General features: G+C 47.3%; 1 protein-coding gene across 3 annotated transcripts in view; it reads right to left on the bottom strand.

Moving 5' to 3' along the window:
• Window positions 1–523: 523 nt before the first annotated feature.
• The window catches only part of zc3h3 (zinc finger CCCH-type containing 3), a 28634-nt gene continuing 12631 nt past the window's right edge, over window positions 524–16526 (bottom strand). The window contains exons 4-12 of one of the 3 annotated variants that reach the window (XM_086046795.1): window positions 14598–14748; window positions 10613–10776; window positions 9288–9360; window positions 8894–9046; window positions 8566–8635; window positions 7176–7307; window positions 2812–2881; window positions 2506–2651; window positions 524–1247 (exon numbers count right to left, since the gene is read on the bottom strand). In XM_086046795.1, coding sequence (XP_085902921.1) covers window positions 2527–2651; window positions 2812–2881; window positions 7176–7307; window positions 8566–8635; window positions 8894–9046; window positions 9288–9360; window positions 10613–10776; window positions 14598–14748 — 938 coding nt within the window. In that variant the 3' untranslated portion in view covers window positions 524–1247; window positions 2506–2526. Of the gene's footprint in view, window positions 2652–2744; window positions 2882–7175; window positions 7308–8565; window positions 8636–8893; window positions 9047–9287; window positions 9361–10612; window positions 10777–14597; window positions 14749–16526 lie in introns of all 3 variants that reach the window. The other 2 variants (XM_086046794.1, XM_086046793.1) reach the window with 2 other exon arrangements.

Genomic DNA, 16526 nt, shown 5'->3' on the forward strand with positions numbered 1-16526 from the left:
CTGCCACCATGTGCTTAACGCTGGTATTACATCTGTCAATGGCTCCGCAACACCAAGCACTTTTAATTTCAGAACGAATCGAGGGCCACTCCGAGTGCGGGCCGCCTGTTGGCCGTCCGTCCCCGCCTGCTCAAAATCAGCCGGCGACCTGCCCGGCTCCTCTCTTTTAGCAAGTTTTCAATGGGGTTGAGGTCTGGGGACCCACGTGGCCATGGGAGGAGCTTGACTCGGTGTCTGCTGAGCCATGACTGCAATTTCTATCATTTGGGAGTATGCTTCTGCAATACAAATTGATCTTATTTGAAGGATTTCAACACAATTAACCAGAAGTGACAAGAATGATAGTGTCGATTGATTTGATTAATTCTCCCGGACCACAAAAATAAAGCTATGCCTGAATTTCATTACTTTTTAAGCGTGTTTTTGCTTCTTAAAGTTGCTATACTTTGGTGAATTTCAAGTTCTTACAGTGACCACTGTCCCCCTTAGTACTACAAGTAAAAAAAATAGTTGGACCACCAAATTGATAAAGCAAGCAAGGCACATTTATTGATGACAAATTTCCCTCCAGTAGAAAGGAAAATCTTTTTAATACAACTCAAAATACAGCAAGCCAAGATCATTAAAACCAATAGCATAAAAGCACAGCATAAAATAGCAAAAGAACACTGCTAAATGTATTGTGAGACAGAAGATCGCAAACGAGCAACTGTTATTCTCCTCTTGTCCAAATAGTCCATGTTGAATTCAACAAACATTTCTAGCAGTCCCAACGCTGCAGCGCGACACGTAGCGATGAGGTCACTTGACGCTCATGTTTCTCATCTCAAGGCGGCAAAGGAAGAGACGACACACGGCAGCTTCCAGATGAAAATGCTCACAAAAAACACGGCAGCTTTCAGATGAAAATGCTCACAAAGTCGCATCATAGAATTCCAACAGCCTTGAACGACACGCACACACGCACGCACGCGCAAACACACACACAGCACGTTTGTCACCGAGCAAAAACAAGTTGGAAGAGTTGACCTTTCAAAATGTGCAAAACCTGAGGGGTCAAATTGCATGTTGTAAAACGTCAGTAAAATGTCATCACTGTCAAAGAAACACTTTTGGGCCCTGTCAAAAAGGCCCCAAAAAGCTTCATTTGTCATTTCATATCATAATAAAAAATGGATATCTTTTTCTCCGCCGGTGCCGCTCGTCTCGGTGCTCCTACAACCGAGGTTTTATCTGCAGCTTTTTCTCTGCAAGGGAAGGAAAAGATCAGTTTACAGCAGTAAAACGCGCATTTGAAGATGAAAAGCCGAGTGCGCGTTGACCGTTGCAATGCGAGTGAATCCCGCACAAAGTGTGAGCGATGACATCGGCGCCGGCAAGTAGACGTGGAAGTGAGCGTGACGACAAGGATGAATGACGCCTTGCCAGTTTGCGCGCGCGCGCTCGCAGTTCGGCAAATCCATCACATCCTCGCCAATTTAAACAAAGCCAAAGGACTTTTGTTTGTTTGGGCTCAGCGGAACGCGAGGCCAAGCAAAACACACGGAACAAAATGCGTTTGGCATCCGATTGAATGTCAAGCTGTGGAAAGCTTTTGAGTGCAGCTGGTGAACCGCAGGTGCTTTGGTGTAGCCGGACACTGGCAAATCGAATTCCATTCCTATTTCCAGCAAAATAGTTGGAACGCTGGCCCAAAGACCCTTTGATGGAACTTTAGAACAAGGTTAAAGACGAGACGATTTCTTTTCATCTGGCCTTTGGAGGATGATTAGTCAAATGACGGCTCGTTCAGCACAGGCCACTGGAACATGACTCGCGTTAACCCGAAAATCTGATCGAATAAATTCAGATCAGTCCAAAAGTCAAATGTCGCCATCAAAGAATTTGTGAAGCCACACAGCGGGACGTGCGCTGCGCTGTTCTGTGCAGCAGGCGTGGTGGGGGCGGGGGATTGGGGGAGTCCAGTGGCAGGCGGGGGGGGGGGGGGGCCGGGCTCCCTCCTAATCCCCTATCTGTCAAATCTGGCAGCGGAGAGCTCAGCTGTGGGGACATGCAGCCTAAAACCCAAATATTATTACCACGTTCCTTTGAGCATCATTAGGGCCCCCGCCGGGCCCCCCCGCACACACGTGCGCAACCCCTCTTTGCCCATCATCAACTGTATAAAGACTTCCTTTTTTTCTATATACACGTATGCGCAAAATTGTTGCTCTCTGTCTGTTAATGTTAAAGGACAAAGGCGCAGCACCAATGTTTGTGCAAAACAGCACAAAAAGCGTGCACGTTATTACATAAGCCTGGTGACAGCTTGGCCAGCCTCAGGGCGTGTTGGGAAATACGTTCCGAGCGCGCTCTGGGTCCCCGCGGCCGGCCGTTCGCAAGCTCAGAGCCTTGCTCAAATTTGCCCAAACAGGACACACTGTGACGAGCGAGTGTGGACAAAGCGGAAGGCTGCGGAGGCCATCGAAGGTTTGGTGGCAGCGTTTGCCTGATGGCCGGGCTTACCTTTAAGTGGGGCGCTCTTGGCTAGCCGCGGTTCGGGCGCATCCGCCTCCTCCGGAGAGCTGGACAGGGAGATAAAGGAGGGCAGCGCCAGAGAACTCGCGGCGGGTGTGCCCGCAGCTTGCCGGGAGCCTGGCGGCGGGCGGGGCCTGGCCAAAAACAACAATCCCCGATGTGCGCGGCCACAATAGGAAGGCAAAAAAGGAGGTTTGCTCAGCAAAGCAGGCGTGTCGAGCGCTGACCTGTGGGAGGCTTCATTGTTGGGGGCGCTCGCAGTGCGTCTGGCGCGCTGGCGATGCTGCAACTTACAGCGAGCTCCGTGAGGGCAGGAACCCGACTTGGAGAAGTCCGGACACACCAGAGTGTGTTTCTTCTTACACTGGTGGGCAAACAAACGTGCGGTTGGCCCGTGGCTTCTCAATGGCTTGCATGCCAATGCTTGTTTCCTTGTCTGAGGCCTTTTGCTCACAATGTGCCCGCCTGCCTCATCGTTCCGGATTTTTTTCATCCCCTCGTGCTGCTGACATGACATGCGGAGTCTTCTTCGGTCACTCATTTGCTTACATTTAGACAATGTGGAGAAGGAGCCCGTTGTCTGCTTGTTGTTTTTTGTCTCTTTTATTCTTCGTCTTCAAATATTCAAATCTTATTAGCACAAGAATAGAAAAACTCTATGGCAAAAGGCTCTTTGCACCGTCCTTACATCTTTGTGTCTGATGCAAGATTTTGCGATTTTTGGCTTACTTTGAGATGAGAGTTGTGTGTATGCGTGCATGCGTGTGTGTGAGGTTAGCTGAGAACGGTTACCACCGGTGACAGCAAAGAAGAGAAATATGACTGGGGCTTAGCTGGCGACTTTTGACGTCTTGTTGACATCAATCATGTTTACAGTAAGCGTGCCCGTCAAGCTCACGCTTGCACACCACAAGGAGTAGCGCCCCCCCCCCCACGTTTGAGAAATGTTACGTCATCATTCATTGCAAATTATTTAGCAGAGCCCCGATTAGAGAGCCACCACGCCGCAGCGCGAGTCGAGCAAGCGATGAGTCTGCAGAGTATTGCGCAAGCTTTCCCATGCATGTTTGCAAGCGACTGGTGTAAATTGGACGCTTCATTCTCTGCGAGATATGATCCCTCCCACCTGTCAGGCAAGCTAATTATATTCGCTCTCGGGAGCAGGCTCCGAGGAGCGTGTTCCTGTGTGCGGAGTGGCGAGGAGTGCGGGACTGGTGAGCAAAATAGCCCCGAAATAGAGCGAGGAGAATGTTAGGGGGCGCATGTTTACGTGAGGGAGAGTGGGGGGGGAGAAGGCTCCCCAGATTTTTGATTTTCCAGGAACACAGAGGAGTCTTGCTCCTCTCGCCCGAAACACAAGTGGCACCGACCCGCAGCCTTGGGTGCCCCCCTTGGGTGCCGCGGATGCTCAAGCATTGACACAACAAGTTCCGACAAAGCGGGGCTGCCTGCCGCCAGGCACGCGCACGAGAGCCGCACTTTTCCATTTACTGCACGTCCCTTTAACAAACACAATGAAAATGCATTTCCCCCCTCCTTTTTGGTGCGTTTTAAATCAAATGCCAGCCTAAATAAATTAAATGTCAAGTTTCCTTAAGCAACTTATGAATTCCATCGTGGCTTTCACCAGGCAAGCTCGCGTCACGCGTTACCCGGGTTGGCTGTCGAGAAGCGAGTGAATCGTTCCGATTTAAAAATGGTGGTGCTAAATTCTCCATACGTTCTTGTTTCCCTCAAAATAAATGAAGAGACAACGTACCGGTGCAAGGTAAAGACTGAGAAAAAAACAAAACAAGCCGAAGGATTGGAAACGGAGGCAAAATGCCGCAGTGGACAAGACATCTTCATCCCACACCAAGTTGACCATTTTCCATTTGATTTAAGGACCGCTGCGATGTCTCTGGGGCCTATTAGCGAGCTTTCAGCTGGGCAAAAAACAGGACGAGTCAGCACATTTGAAAATAGCAAGAAAAGCAGCAAAAGAAGCAAGAATGGAAGCGTGAGAAGCTGGCTATGAAAAAATAAAAATACCACCTGCATTTGCATTTCGGACATGAAGACGAGTGCGAGAAATGACAAGTCAATGGAATGAACCGATCAAAGCGTTGAGGAAGGCGCATCGCGTGCCGTCAGAACAAAATGAAGATTCTGAAGAATGCGCCATTTGATTGCAGCTTGTGGCCGGACTTCGGGGGACACCTTCTGCACCGTTGCAGGCGTCATCAAAGAAAGGCATCAGTTCAGGGGATGGCATCATCATCAATGTATCACTCCTTCTGAATTGACTGATTGTGTGAAATTGATTGATGACAAAGCACATCTTGACAGACACTTTGTTGCAAGCAGCTGAGGCACTTTGGATTCAATCTCAACGCGCTGCTGGCAAAACAGAGAAGACCATTGAAAACAAGAAACGGGAAATATTCCTCCACCACTAACTTCAGCTTGACAAGCGCAAGCACTCTCCCGGCCGGCCAGCAGAGAGACAAGGGGCTCTCTCTCAATATCTCTCCGTTTCCAACTCAAAGTGAAATCGGCTTTCAAAAAAGACACTTCTGGGGATTGTATTTTGCTCTCTTAAACCTATCGCCGGATGCTTATACTTCCGGGTATATTTAAGTCAGCCGAGCTCAGGGATGGGCAACCTGAGGACTGCAAATGTTTTCTCCTGACACCCGAGGGACAGATTTTAAACATGAAACACCCCCGACTGGCGTTGGAGATTATAAAAAGTGAAACCAATATTATGAAATCATTCATAGTTATGACTTGAAACCTAGTGATCTGTCATGCCCTTAAATAAAAAGACTACCATATTTTTCAGACTTTAAGTCACTTCAGAGTATAAGTCGCACCAGTCAGAAATGCATCAAGGAGAAGAAGAAAAACATTTCTAAGTCGCTCCGGAGCACAAGTCACATTTTTGAGGGGGGATTGAGTTGATAAAATGCTCCGACCGTTTGGAAACTCAGAGCGCTGTTCAAATGTGGCGTTGGGCCTCGAGTTTTGAACGTTGCTGTGGCGCTTGAGACAAGATGGTGGCAAGACATCTCATTGAAAGAACAGAAATGAAGGATGGCAAACGGAAGGCTGCCACAATTACAGAAAGATGCAGTACGGCGGCGAGACAAAATCCAAATGAGGAGTGATGCAGGCAAGCGGCGGCGGCGACGGCGGGGGGTGGGGGGGCGGTTGGAGGGCCTGGGGAGGATGGGAGGAGCTGCTTTAACCCCTGAGATGCTGCACTGTATGGCGGGCTGGCCCATAGTGCCATCCTCAGCACTTTTCACTGCTATAATTACTGCCTGCGATCCATCATGGAGCCGCTCCAGCCTGCACAACGCACACACGCTGACAGCCCAAAACACAGCCACGGCTAAGCACCTCCACCAAGAAAATAACCACAAAGCATGGTACATTTTCATTTTTGGGAATAGAAGGTTTTGAGAACAGAATGAAATTCTTTCTGCTTTTGTGTATGTGTCCACTATTTGCTTGACACATTGGCTTTGGACAAAAGCAGCGAGCATGTCTGCGAGGTCGAGAAACTTTCAAGAAGCATTGTCATCTGAGCAAAGCGAGCAAAACTACAGGGGCCGCTAATGCTAATGCGTCTAAAAATAGCAACACTCCACGCACACGTCACATAATGTGAGCAAATGAAGAAACAAATACTTCAAATATTGATTGCCTTAACAACAACGAATGAGCGCAGTGGACACCTGCATAGTCACGGTTCAGCAGTCCCAGAGTTGCACTTGCAGATTTATGTTATTATTATTTGAATTATTTTGTTTTTCAAACAATATTTTACTTTTCTTTTTTTTGCCTCTCCCCCATTTTATACCTATTTTTCATGGAAAATGTATATTGAACGATGATCATCACTTTTATAAGAATTCTTTTGCTTTCACCCCCACCAATGCATTTCCATCAATTATAGACTGACTTTCGCCATTGGTGGACCGGCCTGCTCCCGCGCCCCCCCCCCCCCCCCACCCCCACCCCCGACACCTCACAGTGCACACAAGACGGCAGGAGGGGACGCGCACCAGCCCTCGGGGGATGGGCACGGGAGTCAAGTCAATCGGACTGGGCTGAGGCCTCCAAGTCATACCAGCTCCCTTTTGAAAAATGGCCTTGCGGTGCTGAGCGTGCATTTGGAACGTCTGACAGAACACACGCTATCATTTTTGTCCGGCCTCGGCCAGGAAATCTCGCACTCCATCTCGTCACGATTTGGGGCGCGTCTCGCTCGTCATCATCTCGCCGTCGTCCTCATTTTCAATCAATCATTGTCGGCAATTTTCAGTTAGCCGTCCACAGGTTGCAATTTTTGGAAACGTGTTCAAATCAGATTCAGTTGTGGGGACTTAACATTGTCGGCTGTCAAAGACTTCCAACCTTTTTAGAAACACGGTGACCATGATGAAATTATTCAACGTTTCTTTTCTATTATGGTTTACTTGTTTCTGGTTTTCGGACTTATCAGATAGAATGTCATATGTTAAAGAGGCTTTGTGTTGGTGGTATTCATGATGGTTTTTGGTATAATCAAATATGAAAATTCTGCCAGTACCATTCAAGACTAAGTGTGGTTAGCTAAAATATAATAAAGGTAGAAAGCTGACAAGTAGAGTATGCATTGTTGTCTTTACCTTTTCCCCTTCAGGGCAGTAGCCTTTGACAAAGTCCTCACAAACCTTTGCCTTATGGGAAACATAAACATGACTGTAAGGACAGTTGCTGTTGTTGCAGATTCCCTTCAGGAAGTATGAGCAAACCGGCATCTACAGGTGGGAAACAAAAGAAACACTGTGAAGGTTTTCCCACTAGAGGCCAAAACAAATTGTTGGTTTTTTTCATTCCTTAATTCACTTTTGTTACATGTCTGCTGTTTATAAATGTAATCAGGAAATAAGAGAAGGGGAGTAATGGTAAAAGAATGAGGTGGTGAGGATTGACATTACAAGCTATTACATGCGTTTGTCAACAGGTGGGCGCTTTTAAGCCTCACGACTGTCAAGCGGGGATCAGATCAGTGGCAGACGCTGCTCATTTGCTATGCCGGGCAGCTGAATAACCTTAATTGCAGTCGAGAGCGGCAGACACAAGCGAGTGTGCCTCTCTCTCGACAGCACATGTGTTTGTGTGTGTGTGTGTGTGGCGTGCTGGGGTGAGCCCAGCCGAGGGCCGTCTAAATTTATCTCCGAGGTGCTCAGGCCCGGGTGTCCCCTGACCACAGAGCGTGGATGCCAATGGATCGGTCATTAACTGCTCCACAAATATGGAGATACGGAGCGCCTCCACCAGCTCTCACGATGCCCACTGGATGCTTGTGCAGTGGCGGAGGGGGCCGGTGTGCGCGCGGTTGTGGATTGTGTCGGCGCATTAGTGAGGACCAAGAGCACGGCTGACGCATTTGCGGTCGTGGGGAGGGAGAAGGTTGGGACCAGGGTGCAGGATTGAAGCCATCTATCCACACTGGCACCCAGATCCGGTTTGGGCGGGTGCTGCGCGCACAACTCTGTACCCCCCGGCCGGCTCACATATCTGCGCCTTCTCCTCAAGACTCCATATAGCCCTCGGGCGTCCTCAAGAAATCCGAACGGGAACACGGCGAGGAGGACGGGGCTAAACAAGGCAGGTGTAGCTGTTGGGAGGGACGGCATTCGCGCAGACAGTTGGCCTCTCAGCAATTTTGGGGGAGCAGTGTGACAACCCACACCGGTGCAGGGGCATTGTCAAGGTGCAAGTGCACTGAGAGGAAGGCAACAGTCCGTGTTGTTTGCCATGCAGACCTCCTGCGAGTTCAGAGGCTTGGCCTACGCAAATACACTACGCGTCTTTTCAAGTGTGTGATCTCGGTCTAGCCGGTGAGCAAAAGAGAAGCTCTCCGATGAGCTCAGCCATCACGCCTCCCCACGAAAACGCGAGTCAAGCCAAGCATGTGAATATGATCCATCGACAGTGTTATCGTGTAGCCGCACACCTGCAAAAGACAGAAAACACGAGGTACTGGACTTGGGGAGAGCAGCAGGGTTTTACCTTCTCCTTGGCAACCTTATGGGAAAATGGACAAGCTCCATCGGCCTGTTTGCATGTCCCACGGAGAAATCTGCACAAGACAAACATCCGATGCCATTATGGACCTGTAATTTCAGTTGAGTCCTGCAACCCTGTGTGAGAGCGCTCTTGGTGGAAACACGGCCTTGGGAACGGTGTCAACACTGTGCAGCCATTTTTGTTTCCTGACCGTGACATGATCAAGTCCGGACTCAGCGGCAGAATATTGCGCTTACTTTAAAGGTGATCACCGCACATTGTCACACAAAGAGGCATTCATAAGGTTCTTTTGTTGAAATCCATTTCTTACCTTGTGCAAACGGCAACTTTGTCTGGGTCGTGAATGTAGGGACAGCCGCTGCCACGATTGCATTTGCCAAACCGGTTGTAGTACATGCAGTACTGCCTCTGCTTCTTTTGACGAGCGTGTCTGATTATGGCAAGACTGCGCTGGACTGCGCGGCTGGTTTGGAAAACATACAAAACATGAAGACGACATGAAAATCTGCGTGTGGTCATTTTTGAGCACTAATATTCATTTCAAAAGAGGAGATTGCATAAGATCCAATATGGGTGAGAGAAGGGAGGTGGGTGGGATAACCTTCTGATGCTGATCTAGTGGATGACTCATGTGGCATTAAATGGCCGTTAAAAAAACATGCGAGTCCAAAATAATCCATAGCATACATAATATATGTGCCTACCTGGCAAAATGACGAGGGCTATACGGGTGATTGGTTGCAGAAGTGACAGGAGAGACTTGGGAAAAGTTTCTTCCTAATTTTGGAGGGGAAAAAAAAAAAGTCCACTCCTGAGTAACATTTATCGTTAGAGAAATAATCCTGACACTCAATCACAACAATGCATTCAGTTGACCAATGGATCCCAGTGGTGAACAAGAGTAAATTTGCCAAGAAAAAAGAGATTATACATTGATGAGAATTGGACAAAACAACAAAATAACCATAATGCAGAAACACTAAGTTAAATCCTAAAATAAATAGTCCTATGCTAGAAATGTTTTTGTTTTTTTTCAATTTGGAGTTATTGTGCTACACCATCACATTGGTGGTTGCTGGCTTGGGGGCCGACCGGTTGGGGTTAGGGCTTGGGAGCTTTGTTGAAAAACATTCACGTTATATTCTCACAGCTGATGTGGACTCCCGCTATTTGGTATGGGGACTGGGCTGGCCTGTAATTGAATTTCTTTTGAGCTATTTGCTATTTTTAGTTACTTTGATTTAGTGCTTAGCTAAATGGTACAACAACCAGCGTCAAATCCAATTGAGATTAAGTCAATGTGCTTATTGGTGGTGCCAAAGGCACGGGAAAGTTATTTTGATCACGGTGCCTTGACATTTTGGTGCAAAAGCTAAACGTGACATCCAGCTCTTTCTGGGATCATCATAAACACTGTACACTCAGTGCACTCAACGAAAAAAAAGGTAAAAACTATCTGTGAAAGGTTTCCAGGCCGTTGGAGAACCGCCGCAGAACCCAAAGAGGAAGTGCGAGATAGTAGATCTAGTTTTGTAATTCTGGAACATTTGTGACCGCCAGATATATCAAGTGTGCAATTTGGTGTGATGTGATTTTATGTTGGTTGTAATGAAGCATACCAACAAACGTGAGGCTTTTTGAGAAAGGTTTGAACCCAAGTCTTAAACCACAACGGGAAAACGCCACAAGAGTTATTCTGGAGGATTTAACAATGTGGTCATATTAAGATTTTTTATTCTTTTTTTTTTTTACAGAAATGAGCTCTTGGCACTTCACTAAAAACCCAGGAAAGAGTATTTGCACTTAAGTGGACTCAAATTCAGACTGTAGGTGACTCACTACCATAAGTGTCAAGTCAACCTTTCATTTCCAAGCAAAAAAAAAAAAAAAAGCAATCTCTCGCTCTCTGCCACACACGCACATCAAGCCCATGCCATCCATATTGTGAAAAGCAAACTGTATTGAATAGTGTGCAGCCGAACAACACAAGGGACATGAGGTTGTTGACAGAAACGAGCACTTGCTCTACCTGTTCGGTTGATGGACATGTTGTGACAGACTGTTCGGGACAGCTTATTAGCTGAGACTTGGTATAGATTACCGCCAATCCAACACATGCCAGGTTGTTTCCAGCGGGGAGTGGTCGCTGGGTATCGGTTCAGAGAAGTTCTCTGACGACTCTGCAGGAAACTCCTAGAGGCCGGAAAAAAAAAAAAAAAGAAAAAAAAAAGGTCAACAAACTCAGAATTTCTTGTACAGACATTCATTTACAAACACCAATTCCAATGAAGTCGGGATACTGTGGAAAATGTAAATAAAAACAAAAAGGATACACTTATGTGCAAATCATTTTCAACTTCGATTCAGTTGAACAAGATTGTGAATGATCAAACAGATGTATGTTGTTGTTTGTTGCTAATACTGCATTCTCTTATTTTGGGTGTGATGCCTGCAACATGTTCCCAAAAAGCTGCGACTTACCGTATCTGCTCATCCCTTTCTCGAGCACTTATGTGCTTTTGTTACCAGCGGGTCGTCGACAGGATCTTTTTATGTTTCCTATCCTGCCGGTTACCTACCAGCACTGACACCTCCCCCCCGCCCTCCCCCGCCTCCAAGTCTCTACAGCATGTCACAGCACTCTGTTGAATTGCTCCTCTAATGGAAAGGATGGCAGTGTGGAAATGGAGAGAATTGAAAAGCGGAGCGGAGGAAATCAATGAGATAATAGGCAGGGCAGGAGGCCAGAGCGGAGAGGTTGACCTCACACTGTGTAGCACACAGAGCGCCCTACCACACGTATGCATGCACATGCACGGCCACCGCCGCCCGCCCCCCCTTTACCCAGGTACAGGACGCGCAACAGGCCTCAAACCGCACTCCATCGCAGAGTCCCTGGGCGGGTTATACAGTGAGTGTGAGCCTGCAGTGTGTACAAGGATGCAAGGTGGTGGAGGTGGGGCAGTGCAAGGGTTATGGCGATAAATTGCACTGTCCTGTCACTTCTATTTGGGGCGGGCCGCCACTGTTGTACAGCGTGTCGCTGGAGGTAATTTGCTGCCGTATTTCAGACGGGTTGGAAATGGCTTTGGAGCAAGAGTTCAAGCCTCCCATTACAGAGAAAAGAGAGCCTCGCGCTGAACATGCACCATGCACAACACAACTGTTTAGGATGTGTACAACAGCCGAGCCAATGTCACTAGGACGCTGCATCAAAGGACCAACGGAGTCAGGGAACCAGGGCCCCGTGGCTCACAATATCGCCTGACTGTGAACCGGAACTCACCAGCACACTCGCCGATAAGATCGGTGGCTGCCCTACACAGGCCAACTGCAGCCTGGGGAGCCGTAATGGAGGCTAATGTTGGAGCACTGACTGCCAAGCAGGGATGCTTAAACAAGGACCAGGCGGCCTGGGGACCCGCAAGCGAGCTTAATGGCGTTAGGACATGATCTGTTAACACAGATGGCTATTAACCTCGACACAGAGGCGCAGTCACAGGTTTCACTTTGTTAGGATGGGTTCACCCACTAGGGGCTCAAACACAGGAGGATTGGACTGGTGCTCTGAGAAAAGGCTGCTTTTTTTTTTTCGGGGGGGTTGTTTCACTTTGCTAACATGGTTTTGCCTTACATTTTCATTCTTACACGTGAGACTCAGGCGGTTTTCGTTTGTATGAGGACCGTGCTCCCAGACCTGCTCCATATCTATCGTGTGTATGTCTCAAGTATCTCGAGATTTGCATTTCTACCGTCTGTAGTGGATGTCGCCTGATGAAAAATCTTCATGTTATGCTCACCATATGCAGGAAAAACTACGTCCTCCATTTCTGCATAAATCGATCAGCAATGAGATCTCATCTTCTGCCAAAGCCAGCAGAGCGCCGAGCAACTCGACCGAACTAGAAAGAACTGGACCAAAAAGTTACAGTCCGGCCAACAATTACCAACTCAATGTAACAGGATGAGACAAAATACAAATCTCAGAAAACATTTTGCCACAGCCCCTAATTATTTTACTGAACCACAAACAGCGTGGCACGATCAACAAGGAAGGAAAACTGTGCTTTGCCCAAGCTGCTGTGTTCCACTGCTCCTGCTTTGTGCATCTGTAGAATTTTTTTGTAATGTCGCGATAACACCTATCAATGCAGTCACCGTAAGTCGGATGCATCATTTCCATAGCATTTCATTGCTGTTGACTCTACGCAAATAAAATGTCTTTTACTGGACTAGGGTTCGGATCATCAAACTGCAAAACCTCATTGTCACCAGAGGCAATTTCTCCTGGATCTCCTTGGCCCGTTTCTCGCCATGTCCTTGACCTTCAAAGGGGATATCTGTTATCAGAGACCCTCCAGGTTTGTATGGTGTGCAAATCCTCATCAGCTAGACAGCTAAGTTGTTTTAGGGGGAAGATCTTTCAGTGCAAAATGTGGATCTATGTTACTGCCATTACTGTTTTCTTAGAAGGTCAGACGAATAAACTGCCAACAAAATCTACACATTCATTTGAAGCGCCATCGTTTAAAAAAGCAAATATAAGGTTCAAAGAGTATTGCGGGGGGCAAGGACGAGCCGTGGACGTTTTTTGTGCTAAATATTATATGTGAACAGGAGCACAGGTGATCATGTGTAAATGACTAATATGATAAGTAATGAGGCAATGAAGGAGCTGCAGTACCGCACGGGATAAATAGCATAGTGAATGTGGGAAAAGGAAAAGTGAAGTGAAGACGAGGGAAACCTTTCTGGCTTGATAGTTCAGTCCCTTATATCCTGGACTGATCGATACGCAGGCACTATAGGAGATGAGCGGCCGGACAGTGTGCGCAGACGTGTACCTTCAAAATCGTGAGACTTCATCTCTTCTTGCAGCATTACAATTACACTATGCGCCAGGGACATTTTCGACAAAACAAATGTGGAAGACGACCAAGAAATTAGGACGGAATGTTTTCATTTATGCTATGATAGGGGATTGAAAAGAAAGCTCGCGTTTCAAGTTAGAAAAGCTCAAGCAAATGGGAACAGCAACAGTTCAAATACTGTACGTGGTGAACGAACAAGCAAGAGCGAGCAGGAGGAATGAGGATGACGAGAGTGGCTTGGACTGTACAAGGTGTGTCAAAATGCCCAGACTGCTGTCACACAAGATGAGATGAGCACATATTCGACTTATTTCTCACTTGCTTGTGTAATAATCCTGCACACTAATCGTTAATTGTGCTTCTCTCAGAAAAGCCCAAACCTCAAGTTTCTGTTCTTAAATATTCAGGTCTGAGGTTTATTAACATTTTGGATTGACCGCCAACTTCAGAATACAAACAGCCTCATTATGGCGCAAGCGGTAAATTTGATTCACGCTCTGTTCAAAAAAGCAGAGAGGTCAGAAAGATAAGCATGAAAAAAAAAAGCGACTGAGTTAGTTAGGGGAGCGATAGCAGCTCCCAAAGGACCGGTCCTTTGCTTCACTATCTCACGCCACACTTCTACACAAAGTCATATTTCACCGGGTGTCAAGGGGGCTCCAATTGAAAATGCCTTGATCAATCAATATTTACTGCTGCGGCTAAATGAACACTGTGGCAATATGTCACCCAACTCGAGCCACATTTTTGGCTCTACTGTCAGACCAAATCTGGATTACACAAATGAACTCCTCATCACATAGCGTAACCCGAGTGAGAAATGAAAAAGAATACTGTACTCTGTGGCAAAAGAAATCATTCACATAACAAAAGGGGGTCTCTTGCCTTTGGCGAGAAGCGCGTCCTTCAAAGTCCATTTATGGGAGGACTGAGGAGCGGTGTAAATGGTTTATTCTCCCAGTTATCAACCGTGTAAAAATGAGCACTATAAATTTGGGGCCGCCTCTACACATACTACGTTTGACTGAAATGTAAAAGGAGGGCCTCCAAACTGAGCTGAAAGATATTGGACTTGGCGACACATTAGAACAAGACCTGCAGGTGGTGGTGCTGCGTGTGTATCTGTGCGTGTCCGAGGATTACCTTGCTGACTGGATTTTCTTGGCTCTCCAGGAGAGGGCAGGGTGCGAGGGAAGAGTGTATGCAACGCTGGAGCCCGGGTGGCTAACCATCTTGTATTGGGTTCGACAAATCCTCTGCGAGGCGGGAGTACGATGAAAAGAAAAGACCGGACCTGCGGACAGAGAAGTTAAATGCCAATAACTGCGATACGATACCACGCGGCCCACATCTGGATCGTTATCAGGCTTCTCGGAGCTTGCTGATGAGCTGATCGCTCTGAATCAATGAAATCTTTGACAATACATATCGGTAAAAAAAAAAAAAAAAAACAGTCATGAGATGCTCGCGAAATGCTCAATACAATCACTTCCACTTCGACCAACTTCCGCGTGCTACTCAATTGAGTGGAAAGACAAGAGGGGGGATAATAAAGGGCTTTACGCATCTTGTGAAGAGCTCATTTCCTCCTGCTCCTTTTGCCAAGTCTCAATTGGCATTTGTAAGGAGGGTTGCAATTCTAATTAACCTCTTACATCAAAGTGCGTTCATCAGGCACAAAGTGGCAAACAATCAAATGATGCTATTTTCACTTCTCTACAATCCAGCAATTCTTTGCACTGCTCACGTTCCATTTAACAGCTGGGAGGCGGGCGGCTCTCCACTGAAAGGACGACTTGTCTCGAAACATTTAGCCGAGAACAAATCAACCGGGTGCCTGCTGACCATCACAACCGATGTTTACGACTAATGAGCACAACTTTTGCATTGCATATGTCAATTCTAGTTAACAACTTGTCTTTTTTATGATCAACTGTGCAAGTGGCCAACCAAAGCAAGTTTTTGTTGTCAATTTTCTTGCGCATTGGGCAGTGTAGCGTAGTAGCTGAGCGAGTAGCACTGCCGTCTCGCAGCCATAGAGCCCCTGGCTTGATTCCCACACGAGCTGCGCTAATGCTGCATTCCGGAAAAATGGGAAGTAAAGAGTTTTGGCCCAAACGTCACGGCGGGGCGGGCTTTATGGGGAATGCGTCCTCATGGGCTACACGCTTTTTGAGGGAGTCGAAAAAGGACTGGGTCAAGTGGTGTCAAGAAGAATCTCGTTTTTTCACAGATTAGGAAGAAAACATGCCTTGGAGTATTGTTTTAGATGAGCTGTCTGCAGCATTTGTGTGTCAACATTCGTTATTTGCAGGACTATCACTCATGGAACTCGATGCTCATTTTGCATGGCGTTGTCAATAGGATTTGACATTGACTGCTAGCATTCGCAACCCCAACCCCTTGCTGCACAAGCAACATCCAGGGTGCTTTCACAAAGCAGGAAATTGCAAACAAACACACACACACACACACACAAACACCCACACCCCCCCCCCCCCCCCCACACACACACACACTGCCGTTCGCCACATGTATTGTTTTTCTTCAGGTATAATGATTTTAAGATCAATTGTCCAGCCCTACGAGTGCGAATCATGAAACAACACCGATCCTGAATCCTGCTTTGCAAAAATGAAGATGTGTCACAAACGCGGATCTGGTGGTGGAACTACAGAGCATGAGCATGACTAGCTCACCTAAGCACGATGAACCTAAGACGACTGACTTAGCACAGTTACTTGCCCTCTATGAGACTGAGCCATTACTGACAGGCCACACTTTGCATCCGCCATGATGTTCTGAATCCCCCCAGCAGTCGCTGCCATACCTGCCCGGCTACGCCCGTCTCGGCTGCTCATTCCCCGGCTTGAGCTAATGGAGAGTAAATCTGATTATTGACAGTGCCTGTTCCTCCTGCCATCCCATGTTCCCCTTCCCTGGGGTTCATCTTCTGACTCCCACAGCTCCGGAGCACTTGTACAAGACAGTGATGCCACGCTCACATCAGATTAAACAAGGGCGCTGGTGCATTTTGACAACTTGGTCTAAGCCCCAAAAGCTCTTCACGTG

The sequence above is a fragment of the Filicampus tigris genome, chromosome 12 (genome assembly GCF_054856515.1).
Source record: "Filicampus tigris isolate MCC_2025a chromosome 12, RoL_Ftig_1.0, whole genome shotgun sequence".
NCBI lineage: Eukaryota > Metazoa > Chordata > Actinopteri > Syngnathiformes > Syngnathidae > Filicampus > Filicampus tigris.